Raw genomic sequence first — 13,532 nt, 5'->3', positions numbered from 1 at the left:
CTCAAACTGCAAGGTATAAAACCAAAAGCAATCTGTCAGAATTTCGAATCCTCTAAATACTATAGAACTGAGGGTTGAAAAGAATCTACAATTGCAGGATATAAAAACGAAAAGCTGACAAAGAACTTAAAATAATCTAAAATCCGAAGACAAAAAGATTCACAGCAGAAGTTTAGGATTTCAAATCTTCTACAGTATATACTCTGGAACTAGAAGGTACGTTGGGAATATTATCATCAAAGCTTGTAGGTACGTTAAACATTTAAAAATCGAAACTTAAAGATACGATGAAGATAACAATTAAAACCTGAAGTGACGATAAACATATAAAAATCAAACCCAAAAGATACGATAAAGATGTAAACATCAAAACTCGAAAATACGGTAAAGACAATATAGCCTAAACATCAAAACTCGAAAATACGGTAATTATATAAACATCAAATCAAAAAGATACGGTAAGGAAATAAAATCAAACGTCGAAGATCAAATAAATATCTTAACATCAAAACTCAAAGGTACGGCAAAGCTAAAAACACTAAAACTCAAAGATCAGCTGAAGATATGAACATCAAAACTCGCAGACACGCTGTCTAAAAGATATGTCCTATATATAAATATCAGGGGACGAGGTGAAATATATGTAGGCTACCGGATTCTTTCCCAGCGGAAGAATATCTGCTGCCGATGCGGGTATATGCTGAATAAACAAAGGGTTTGTTGTCGTGGGGAGAAGGAGGAAGGACATTTGCAAACCGCCAGCCTCTCGTGTTTTGTCTGCCTTAATTGCCCATCTGCCGGGAATCTTCGTCTCTGTTATGGACTTCCATTCTGGGCCAACATCAGTCGATCTATTTTTTTCTCTCTTTTTTATTCTTCAGGGTTTTTCGTATTTTTTTTTTTTTTTGTGACCCTCTTCTTCACTTTTTTTTCAGGCTTTGGCAACATCAGTCGCAATCTTTTTTTATTACATATTTTTTTACTGATGTTCTCTTTCCCTCTTTTCTTGCTTTCTTTTATTCCTTGGCAACATCGATGGTTCTGTCTTTCTTCTTTATCTTAGTTTTTTTTGGATCTCCAGTTTCTTTTTTTTTTTTTTGTCTTCTCTGTTTTTTTGGCAACACCAATTGACCCATTTTACTTCGTCGTTTTCTCCTTCTTTCCTTCATTCTTTTCTAAATCTGTTGCCCATTTCATCTAGTTTTCTTAATTCTTCTCTTTCCCCTTTTTATCTATTACTGCTTTCTTCAGCAACAGTAATCAATTTATTTTTCAAGTCTTCTATTCCTTTTCACCTGGGTTTTCTTCAGTTCCTGGTAACGTCATTATTTTCCATCTTCGCTTCCTAACTCTTTTCTTCCCTCCTAACCCACCTACCCCGTTTGCATTTTCCCGAGATGTAACCGAGTACCGAGAGACCTTTCCCTGAAAAAAGCGAGATGCCATATCTTAAAATCTCACCATAGAATTTTCTTGAAAATAATCTCATTATGTTTCCCGTACCCACATTACCAATCAAGTACGAATCTAATCTAATCCTAACGTAACCTAGGGGTATGGCAAAAAAGAAAAAAAAAACCGGACTGGTGCAATACTAGTATACATCTCAGGAATTTGCACCCCGTTTCCTGAATTCTTTAGCAGTATGTTCTTTTCCTTTTTCTTGTTCATTCGATCGTATTATCTACCGCCTATCGTCTTTTGGAATATTCTTCACTCTCTGGCGTGATAAAGTGACCACGTTTTCAATTGTCTTTTACCATAACGTTGTATTTGCCTCGATCTCAGTTTGTCTTTTTCTCCGTATATTTTCCTGATTGTTTATAAATATAATTAATATTCTCGCGCATGGTGTTTGTATGCTTTTGTCCGTATATAATTTTTTGAAGTGTCCAGTGGTACGAATGCCATAGTTTTTACATTTAAAATAGACTGTAAAGGCACATTAACAGAGCCCTGGGATAACCTAGGAATAATTTAGAATATGTTAAATTTTATGGAATCAAAGTACATAATACCTGTTACAGTTCTTAACGCAAATGCACACACACACACACACACACACACACACACACACACACATATATATATATATATATATATATATATATATATATATATATATATATATATATATATATATATAAAAATATTACTAGCAGGACCTCATCAAAACTGGGTGGTATCCAGAGGAGATGTTCCACGGATACTTTACAATGAGGGCTGTTTGCCCTAGAAAGCTTGTAACTTTTCCTGAATAAATATCTCCGCTAGATACCATCCAGCTTTAATGAGGTTCTGTTAATAACTGTATTAATGCACAGAACAATAGTGTAACTGATAAAGTTAATGTTTAGAAGTGGGAAAAGATGCAGAGCAAGAGAATACTGATATACTGTATATGTATATATATAATATATATATATATATATATATATATATATATATATATATATATATATATATATATATATATATATATATATATGCGTGTATAACAATAGATCGTTTACTGTTTAAAGAATGTGACAGGAAGCTCCAAAATGAAGGATAACAGATTTCATTGTCCAATTAGCCCTTTGTCTGCCTAATCTCGGCCGAGGCATTGTATGAAAATACGTTTCACAACATGCGTAGCTTTTTATCAGCAGTTTTATACCTCTCCATCAAACACAGTGTTACACATCTTTGATATGTACACGCATGTATATATACAGTATATATATATGAGATTCATAGAGAGACAGATTGATAGATCGATAGATGGATAGATAGATACCTTGTATTTCATACATACCCTCCCATACATACACACACACGCGCGCGCACACACATACATTATATGTGTGTATGTATATGTATGTATATATATATTAAATATATGTATATTCATATGTACCGTATATATACAGACACGCATATATATATATATATATATATATATATATATATATATATATATATATATATATATGCATATATCATTAAGTCCAAATACCTCGTAACGGTTATAACTGGTTTTCCTGAGTTAATTACGTATGAAATGCAGTTGGAGCCATGTTTGTTTATCTCTGGTATAAACTTACCTCGCTGTTGAGTACTGTTTCTTTCTTTCATATTTTACCGCATCTTTTACTTTGTGTTTCTTTTCCATACATGTATAAGTATTCTTTCCGTTATGTAGAAAGTTGTTCACCAAATGAGTGGGTTTGTTGACATGTTCCATTTGAATTTCTAATTATGTGAATTTCGAATTATGAGAAAATATACTTACCTAATAATTTAATTTCTTATTTGTTTTACCCGACATGTTGATATAACTTTACGTATTTGCTTATAGGAAAACAATGTCCTTAGCTATGAAATTATCTTGTGTAAATATATTGTCCATCACTATCTTTTTTTTATAACATTCTCATTTGCTTCTTTTATAATCTCTTCATATCAGGCCGTACCGATTTTTCAGTGAAAACTTTAACTCTTTTGAATATCTGAACACATTTAGTGCATTTATCATGGAGATAGTAGATGATCTATAACAATGGACACAGGAAACTGTTGATGTCAGTCATTCACATATCTGCTTTAATACCGGTTGTGCATTTCTTATATAGAACAATGAGAAAGGTGTTTCAAAGGATTTGGAAAATAAAATACAAGGCAGGATGGAAAAACTGGGACAGACCTCTCTGATATTAATCCATGCTCACTCTTTAGAATAAATAGAACGACTCATACTTTTCTGTTTTATTTAGTCATTCATTCATTTTTAAATGCTGCATTAAGAGTACCCCCCCTTTTTTTTAAGCAACTTAAGCTTCCTTACATATCTCCCGGGATCTTCACAGCCTCGGCATCTTTAGTGATAATTTCCTGCTCTTCGAAGCTGCTGAAGAGACGGAAATCGGGATGCTTCTTCACGTAGACCGTCTTCACGAACTCCCTGTACAGATTCAGAGCCACTGACGTCTTCAGCTCCTCCATCTTGGCCAGTCTCACCTCCTCCTCCGTCTCCCCTCCGATGATCTCCCCGTGGGGCCCTCTCCTTTTCTTCTTCTTCTTCTTCTTCTTTTTCTTCTTTTTCTTCTTCTTCTTCCCCTCCGCGCCTTCCCCTGACTCTCCCGCTTCGGCGGGGTCCTCGTCTGCGCCTTCTTCTCCTTCTTCTTGGCTCTCGTCGGAGGCTTGGTCCTCGTCGTCCTGCGATTTGCTCCCTGCGCTTCTCGAGGGTCGCCTAACCTGCAGACTCACTCCCGCCTGAGGCTCCTGGGTGCTATCGACGTTGCCCGAATGGGGCGTTGGCAGGTCCTTGCTGTCAGGGAGCGTCCTGTCTGTAGTAGGCCCACTGGAACGAAAATCGTTGCGCCCTTTCGCTCCCTCTCTGCTGCCACTGCTGGAGAGGCCACTTTCGTCGTGGTTATTCTCTTCCTCTTCGTCGCCTTCTCCTTCGCCCTCTTCCTAGAATGTTGAGTAAAGGAGAAACAGAACTGAATAAGAAAGCAATTTGTCTCATTTTGTAATTTCATTATCAAGCATTTCCTTCTAAAGTTCTTTGTCATTCTACAGAAGCTCTTAGTACCAACTTCATAATCGTGTTCTCTCTCTCTCTCTCTCTCTCTCTCTCTCTCTCTCTCTCTCTCTCTCTCTCTCTCCTCCGCTGCTAACCTTTGCCTCGTCTTGGTCATCCTCAACTCGGGTCGGCTGGATTGGGTCCCTCCTCCTTGACCTTGACTGCTGAAGGAACACCAAGTAAGGTGTCGTGTAGATCTCCTTTTCGGGGTCGAAGAGAAGGTCAGCGTCGCTTTCTTCGTCGTCAGAGCTTTGGAGAAACCGCAGAAAGGATAAATGAGTTAGAATACGTGATAAAGAAGGAAGCATCTCGGAGCAATGAAAAGTATAAAAGCTCTAATATATACATACAGACACACGCACATGTATATATACATATATGTGTTAATATATGTATGTATATATATATATATATATATATATATATATATATATATATATATATATATATATATATTTATATTATATACATACACACACACATATATATATATGTATATATATATATATACATATATATATACATGTATGTGTGTGTATTTGCACATATATATACAGTATATATATATATATATATATATATATATATATATATATATATATATATATATATATCATAAGTAATTTTCCCCACTTTGAGAAATGAGAACAGATTATTCATGACGTGAAAGTCGACTTTACTATGAGCTGAAAGAGAGAGAGAGAGAGAGAGAGAGAGAGAGAGAGAGAGAGATACTATCCTCTATTTATTGTAAGGGCAAATAATGGAAGCCATTTCACTCGACTTACTTTTGAAAGACCAATTCATCCTCTTCTTCCTCCTCTTCTTCTTCTTCATCTTCTTCAGGATCCAGCTGGTCTAAATAATCCTGAAGCAAACCTCCGGCGGGCTCTCTGAAATAAAATAATAGACAACTGAATAAATAAATATAAAAAAATAAGTCTCAAATAGATACCAGTGTCAGTTTGTAAGTTAAGATTCTTTTAAAGTAAAGACAGTTTCAGAATTACAGATTTTTATGGTGATCAGGGCTAGGAAAGAACACTTTCTATGTTGCCCGTATCATTTGCCTATGTACTTAAAAACAGAGGAAAATTCCGCAGGATATTACCTCTCGGATAATATAAAGGGAAATAAGATATGCCCTTCTTGACTTCAGCATCCCAACATCACCATATGATGTAATATAATTACCCGGATGGGACTGATGTTTCACTTTGTAATCGAGCTCCCTTATCGTCCACTTGACTGGAAATTCACGCAATGTATTTCACAAATAAATGAGAAAATGTTTAAGTGTAAAATGTTAACTTGGCGCGTTTTTAGTTTTCTGTAAAAGAGTACTATTGTGCTGGCTTTGTCTGGCCGTCCGCACTTTTTCTGTCCGCACTTTTTTCTGTCCGCCCTTAGATCTTAAAAACTACTGAGGCTAGAGGGATGCAAATTGGCATGTTGATCACCCCCCCCCCCCCCGTCATCAAACATACCAAATTGCAGCCCTGTAGCCTCAGTAGTTTTTATTTTATTTAAGGTTAAAATTAGCCATAATCGTGCTTTTGGCAACGATATACGATAGGACACCACTAAGACGTGGTTAAAGTTTCATGGGCCGCAGCTCATACAGCATTATACCAAGACCACCGGAAGATATATCTATTTTCGGTGGCCTTGATTATACACTGTAGCGGCTGTACAGAAAACTCGATTGCGCCCGAAGAAACTTAGGCGCATTTTTTACTTGTTTATAACTGTGCTAGGATTTGGGAACTTTTAGTCTGGGAAGTCATCCTATGTTCTCCGTCTTCAGTGCAACTTGCTTTCATATATATGCATATATCTGAAAGCCTAATATTCCTTACCTCATATTCCGACTAAGGTAAATTACGCAATTAAAGAAGGGCTGAAAATGCTTCTTTTTGTTTTACTTTTATGTATCTAAATTTAACTGTTTAATTTCGTCAACATTTTTCCCTTTGTTCTTTCTTATTTTAACTTTCACACTTACGTACATTTTCTTGAACCCTACATCTGACGTCGATTGTATGTACATTTTACGTACCAATATTTTAAGATATAAAAATATATATATATATATATATATATATATATATATATATAAGATATATATATATATATATATATATATATATATATATATATATATATGTGTGTGTGTGTGTGTGTGTGTGTGTGTGTGTGTGTGTGTGTGTATGTATGTATATCTATATTTATGAATATATGTGTAGTTCATATATATTATATTTGTATGTCTGTGTATATACATATTTCATATATATATACACACACTTACATACACGCGTATATTTATATATATATATGTGTGTGTGTGTGTATGTATGTACATACAGTATATGGGCATACAAAGAGAGAGATAAATAAAAAAAAAGAAAATTGAGCTCAAGGTATCCAAAGTATTGTTTATACTTGACTACAGACGAAAACAAAGAGCATTCGAGTGTGTTGTCATCAAGTGCCAGATGAGAGGAATCATCAGCATCCTTGAGCAATGTTGTTGTTGTTGTTGTTGCTCTTCTTCTTCTTCTTCTTCTTCTTCTTCTTCGGCTAAGGAATGCCAACGTCGAGTTGCACAGAGAAGTCAAATATTGGCTTTCCTGATAACGCGTGCCGGGAAGTAAGTTGACAAATCTTGGGAAGAGATGGAATCTTTCTCTCCCCGTGTTTGTGTGTGTGTGTGCGTGTGTGTGCGCGGCGACCTTATTCTTTCTTTCGTTTCGTCTCATTGTAAATACTAATAAAAACATTCAAGTTTTCAGTCAAAAATCAATTTAAAAAATCATTAAGAAAAGGAAAATAAATGAAATATATAAAAAGTCTATGTTTCTCTGTTTAGTAGTATTTTCCTTAATTTCAGATCCTTAATCAGTAGCTGGCATGCTTTCACAAGTCTAAATGACTTTCTGAAAGAATAAATAGGTTTTCAATTATAGACTACCGTTCTGCCTCGCTTGCAGTGTTTCCCTAAGAGACCAAGACGGGCATGATTGCTCAAATTAGGCCTATTGCCATTCACTGCAGGGAAAATAATACTTATAGTAACCTTTCCTTGGTCGACAGAAGTCACTTTTTCGAGAGAAACGGGTTATGTGACTGAGAAAATACAAAGGCAAACAGAGAGTTCCATAGTCTAGAAGTAAATGGAATTAAGGTTCGATGGAGCCATTTTATTACTAATTGATTTATTTTCAAAACTTGGTGTCACTGCACGAATTTTTAAAACAACGCAATTTGATGAAAAATTTTATCGTAAGGAAGCGTCTCAACAGAGTTCGTTATCAGCGCTCGAAAATTAAACAAATAAATAAGTAAATGAATAAATAAAAAAAAAAAATAATAAATACTAAATAAAAGTATTTTCAAATAAATAAGTAAATGAATAAATAAATAAAAAAAATAATAAATACTAAATAAAGGCATTTTCTAAGTTAACTCATTGTAATGAAAAATAATTCTTAATAAAAACACGTTTCCAAAGACAGTTTGATTTAAGAGTTCTGTAAAGAATACCTGTCTTCCTCATTTTCGTTGGAAACTGCTGATTCTACTGCGGATTCCTCGGCCCCTGTCCCTCCTCCGACGGGATAAGATAGGATGCGCTCGATGCGCAGTCGCAGGTCGTCGGATACGACGCCCTCCATCTCCGGCAGCGACTGCAGGAGAAAATGTCAGAGAAAAGACTGTCATAAATGAGTCTGTTTTTGTTTGATCAAATCTTCATGAGCATGAAAGTATTGTGAGCATTGTCGCGCATGCGCAAGAGTGTTTTTTTTTGGTTAATGTTCAGAATAGAATATAAAATATTATACAATATACAAAATATTATGCAGAATAAATAGTGACACACATGCTGAAACTGATCCAATAAAAGATATATAAAAGCTGGTAAATTTTGTCTTACGTTCAAGAGCTGTAACTAAATTTTGAAACTGACATTAAAGGGGTATATCGTTCGCTAAGCAAACTAGTTAAGCTTTCTGCCTTAGTTTGGCTGTAAAAGTGTTTCTATTTTGGTAATCACAATGTTCCAACGATTTCACAAAAACACTTAACTTGTGTACATTAAGCAAAACTGTAAAAATCTGAAAGGGAACCTTCCAAATCTGGCGTGCATTATTATAAATTTTAATGGAATTGGTTAAAATGTCTGTTAATATGGTTGTTGACATATTGACGAAGCTTAGGACAACACAATACTTCTAAAAGAAAAAAAAAAAACAGACTACACTAAATCGGAAAGGTGAAGACCAAATACACTGAATGTAAGCTTAATACTTCCATTAATATTTACAAATTGAAGTCTGGCCTACAGTATGATATCGCAGTTGATAAACGAAATTTGGTTTACTAAACAGGAAGTCCGGATGTCACCTGCTCATCTCAGATCAAAACATCTTGCATTTTCACCTAGATTCTCTCGAAATGAGCTGCCGAGAGAGAGAGAGAGAGAGAGAGAGAGAGAGAGAGAGAGAGAGAGAGAGAGAATGGTATTCGTTTATGCATTTTTTATCTTCGTTAAAAGTTTTCCCGTTAATTCACTATAGTTTTGCAGCTCTCACGGTACCTCTCTAATACTGTATATTAATATATCATGAATAATTCTGTTTGGATGCTCATTTGCTAATGATTAGTTAGATATACCTCTGTAATACTGTATATTAATATATCATGAATAATTCTGTTTGAATGCTTATTTGCTAATGATTAGTTAGATACATAATTTTAAATGGATGAAGGTACACCCATTTCATTTCCCCTTTAATGTCTTCAACAAAGTATTGTTCAAATACATAACAACAACAATAAGGATGCCAGTAACGTATTTACGATAACCGCAGAGCAAAGAACAATACAATGAAAAGTTAAAGAAGAAATTACGCCCAAAGTGAAAGCGTACCTTCTTCGAAATCTTGATAAAAAGATTTCGCCGTTGTCACTTTTTACGCCAAAGTCATTTGCAGAAAAACTCTATAAACGAAATGAACCCAGTTCAATTTGTCCTTTATTCCTTGACCTGTTTTCTGACGAGTTTCTTTATCCCCTTCCCCAGATAACACCCGTCCCCCCGCCCCATACCCATCTACTCTTCATCTGCTAAAATTCGATTCAAATTAAACAGTAAATCCTAAACACAATCTAGTGAAAGATCTCTAGGACTAGAACACTAACAGTGAAAGAAGCACTTGCAGAAGCAAATTAGTACCACACAGGGGCAGCCTATGCAAGGACTTATCTCTACTTCGGTATCTGCGACACTGTAGGTACTTCCAACGTGTATCTCAATGCACTTGACTCCAGAGAAGGTAATGGTAATGATAATTCACTAATGAGATCATGTGGGAAGGCGTGGCTCCCCAGACAACTTAGACAATCCAGTCGACAAAAGATGCAGAATCATAGTACTGTATCTTGGAAAAGGATAATCGTGTTACTGTTTGAATTCTCTCTCTCTCTCTCTCTCTCTCTCTCTCTCTCTCTCTCTCTCTCTCTCTCTCTCTCTCTATTTATATACACACACATATGTATACATATGGTGAAAATGCAGTCCCTTAATGCATAATGAAACTCATTTGACATAAAAAATTATACACATATATATTATATACACACATGGTGAAAATGCAGCCCCTTCATGCATAATGAAACTCATTTGACATCAAAAAGAAATCAAATTAAATACAAAATCAAAATGAACACTGGTGACATTCTGTCTTAATTTATCTTTCACTCGGAGCCTGCCGAGAGGGTCCCAACCATGCTGTTCGTCCACGCCTGTGAAACATAATGCTTTGTGCCGATCATTTCAGCCAATGGATCATCAATTAACTCGATAGAAGCCAATCATACGAAAAGGATTGCAATATCGTGTGACTTCTTCTCCTTCTTCTTCCTCCTCCGTGTAGTTAAACACGAAAATTGAAGGATGGTGGCTGTGTTGCCTTCATACTCGCATTTTTATGGAGTGCATTTTTGCAGACTTGTGCTTTCACAAACGCGTTCAGAGATGTCTCACATTCAAGAGAATTCGTTTCTCTATTAATCTTATGCCTGCTTGCAATGTTGCTTTGATGACCATATTCATTGCGACGCTAGATTACGTTAACGGATTAATAATCGTCTGCAAGAGAGCCAGATCTCTGAATAAAGAAGTTTGCAAACCAGAAACACGGCGAGAGATAAAAATGTATACATCCGTGAAACAAATGCAAAGTGCACATTTTGTAAGTGACAAACTCGGGAATCGACCAGTTTCATCGTACCCTTATCATTCATTCCCGAAATAAAGATTTCAGTGACTTCCAAGGTATTTTTTTCGAAATATTAACGAGGTTCTTTTAAAAAAACTTTCTTGCCATGAAAGGGCTTGATTTGGGAAGCCTTGCCCGTCTGCAGAGGTCTCTGTAATATATTGGTTTTATATTGTATTTATTCTTTCAGCTGCCTAGGTGACTCAATACGTTGTAGTATATCCAGTTCCGTAACCTTCCTACAGCCAAATAATGTTTGATTTGTATTCTTTAGTAGCTACCTTTGCTATAATAATAATAATAATAATAATAATAATAATAATAATAATAATAATAATAATAATAATAACCGAGTAAGCAAATAAAAGTAAGAATTCCTTACATGCTGGAGCTGAAGAGACCACGACTGGGGACGCTGCCAGGTAGGGGGTGGGGGGAGGAGCTTCGTTGGCTGTCTGGAGGGAAATTTCCATTTAGCCACGCCCTCCCGGATGGCTTTCAGCCTCTCGTGACCTCGGCCACGGGTTCTGACGGGGAGGTCAACGTCGGGATCCATATGAACGTGGGCAGCATGGCGGCTGTTGGTAAAAGAGACAAAGGTTCGATTAAAAGATAGAGGACATTTTGGGATTTCTGAAGAATTTCCTGACAACTCTACTCATTTTTTTCCTGATATAATATCTCAGGAAAAACTCCTCCAGGTTAAGGATCTTTTTAAAGAATGTGTATTTTCACCATTCGAATATTGACGTAAGAAAATTTAGCAGGAGTCAAATAAATATTAGGTCTCTGTTGTCTCTATAGGGCCCGGAGGTCCACACAGGCTATCGTTCACAGGCTACCCTTTCACATTTTACAACATTTGCGAGCAGCCATGAAGCAACGGCCGGTGCTGGCATCGAAGAAAATAGGTGCGTAGGTCCAGTTACTAAAAAAAATTAATATTAATCTACAAAAAAAAAACCTATAACAGCAAAAGTAGAAGTAGCCTTACGCATGAAAATGTACAGCATTTAAGTCTAATACAAAGGGGATGATGTGAACCTTTCACTAAGTAAATCAATAAGGTACGACGGGGGAAACAAATTTCTCTTACGCCCAAAGTGCTACTGTTCGGTCCCTGTAAAACGCATTTATCTTTTGTAGGAAGACTATTTAATTAATGACATCTACAGTTCTTCACTTTAGCCTAAAAGATAGGATGAATCAAGGCCTAGACCTTGGGATGAATTATCGACGGATTAGGGTAACGAGTTGGGAATGGTTCTGAAAACCATGTCCCGCAATGGAGAATTTTGGTGGCCTGGCTACGTCACTAGAACGCTAGTACTTTCCTATAATCAAAGCTTTTGTTATGGTTTTGAAAGACGAGGCAATAAGTAGATCTGTTACTGTGTGTGTGTGTGTGTGTCGGTGTGCTGCGGGTAAATTGTTTGACGTATTTTACTATTTTGTGACTTTAGAAGCCGAAAATTATAAAAACTTGCATATCTTGTAATCCAGGACGTGTTTGTTTACAATGACAAGGTAAGGCATAACGTTTTCGTGACCATGTTGGTGATGGTGTAATAGTTTCCTATGTCCATCGGCGTTAAAGCAAAAAAGTAGTAACGCATTCTTTCCTGGAATTCAGTATTGTTTTATATTGTTGTATATAGTTAAAGGAAACACCCGCTAAGCACTGTATAAGTAAATTTCAGTCAAAAGTGTCAGCCTAGTTTCTCAGACGCTCAACACGGCGAAACGTTTTCCTTGTCGATTTGGTGAGTAGCGTAGGCTTAAAGCACGGTCAGGCCCGTGGGTTAAAGCATGTGACAAATTTTGCATGATTTATATTTTGGCATTTGAGGCTGAAATATTTGGTTATTGTGTTTTCATAATTCAATAATATTTTAGTATATATAATATAAAAAGAGCTGGTGAAGCCCTACTGTATTTATCTAGGCCTAGTTCTTGGTAGAATGTAGACCGTGGTTGTAGACTAGGTTAGGCCCAAGGTCCATATAATGTCTTCTCTCTTCCTTGGCTAGGCCTAAGTGACTTTCAGTGGAAAGCGCGAGATTGACGTTTCAAGTGTCAAAACGTTCATGAGGCATGGTAAACAATACAGATATATTTTGCGTTTTGAAAGGGAAGGGTAGACAACTTCCCAACAATAACCTATATCACCGAGATGCATTATATAGATTAATTAGCATGAGACGGACAACCATATCTATACTATAATATATATATATATATATATATATATATATATATATATATATATATATATATATATATATATATATATATATATATATATATATATATATATATATATATATATATATATATATATATATATATATATATATATATATATCAGGAAGACAAATATTTATTTGGTTTCAAGGCCAGTTTTTTTAGATGGTGCCTTGACCATTATTTCAGATTACTAAATCAATAGCTCAGTAATGGTGAAGGTACCATTTTTACCGGACTTTATCAGACACTAGGCTGATGATGACAGTAGTGAGGAAATATCTTCTTTCTCTGCATCTTTTCTCACTTCTATGTGGGGTCGATGTTTCTGACAGCTTTCCTCCACTTGGCTCGGTCAGACACATCTTCCTCTGACAATTGTTTGTCTCTCAGATCTTCTCTAACTACCCTTTTCCAAGTCTATGAATACTATGTGC

At 35.8% G+C, this 13,532-nt stretch overlaps 2 protein-coding genes across 2 annotated transcripts in view; one reads left to right on the top strand and one right to left on the bottom strand.

The window, feature by feature from the left end:
- Positions 1-3,735: 3,735 nt before the first annotated feature.
- Positions 3,736-13,532, bottom strand: part of LOC136848645 (cilia- and flagella-associated protein 251-like) — a 14,712-nt gene continuing 4,915 nt past the window's right edge. Inside the window, exons 2-6 of the mRNA XM_067121054.1 lie at positions 11,234-11,429; positions 8,114-8,256; positions 5,356-5,460; positions 4,663-4,816; positions 3,736-4,455 (exon numbers count right to left, since the gene is read on the bottom strand). Coding sequence (XP_066977155.1) covers positions 3,823-4,455; positions 4,663-4,816; positions 5,356-5,460; positions 8,114-8,256; positions 11,234-11,429 — 1,231 coding nt within the window. The 3' untranslated portion in view covers positions 3,736-3,822. The remainder of the gene's footprint in view (positions 4,456-4,662; positions 4,817-5,355; positions 5,461-8,113; positions 8,257-11,233; positions 11,430-13,532) is intronic.
- LOC136848644 (uncharacterized) overlaps positions 12,203-13,532 on the top strand; it is a 76,119-nt gene continuing 74,789 nt past the window's right edge. The window contains exon 1 of the mRNA XM_067121053.1: positions 12,203-12,378. The gene's annotated coding sequence lies outside the window, so the exon portion shown is untranslated. The remainder of the gene's footprint in view (positions 12,379-13,532) is intronic.

Source organism: Macrobrachium rosenbergii, chromosome 19 (assembly GCF_040412425.1).
Source record: "Macrobrachium rosenbergii isolate ZJJX-2024 chromosome 19, ASM4041242v1, whole genome shotgun sequence".
Lineage (NCBI taxonomy): Eukaryota > Metazoa > Arthropoda > Malacostraca > Decapoda > Palaemonidae > Macrobrachium > Macrobrachium rosenbergii.
Note: the sequence above shows the minus strand (reverse complement) of the source record. Positions and strands in the feature narration are given on the sequence as shown.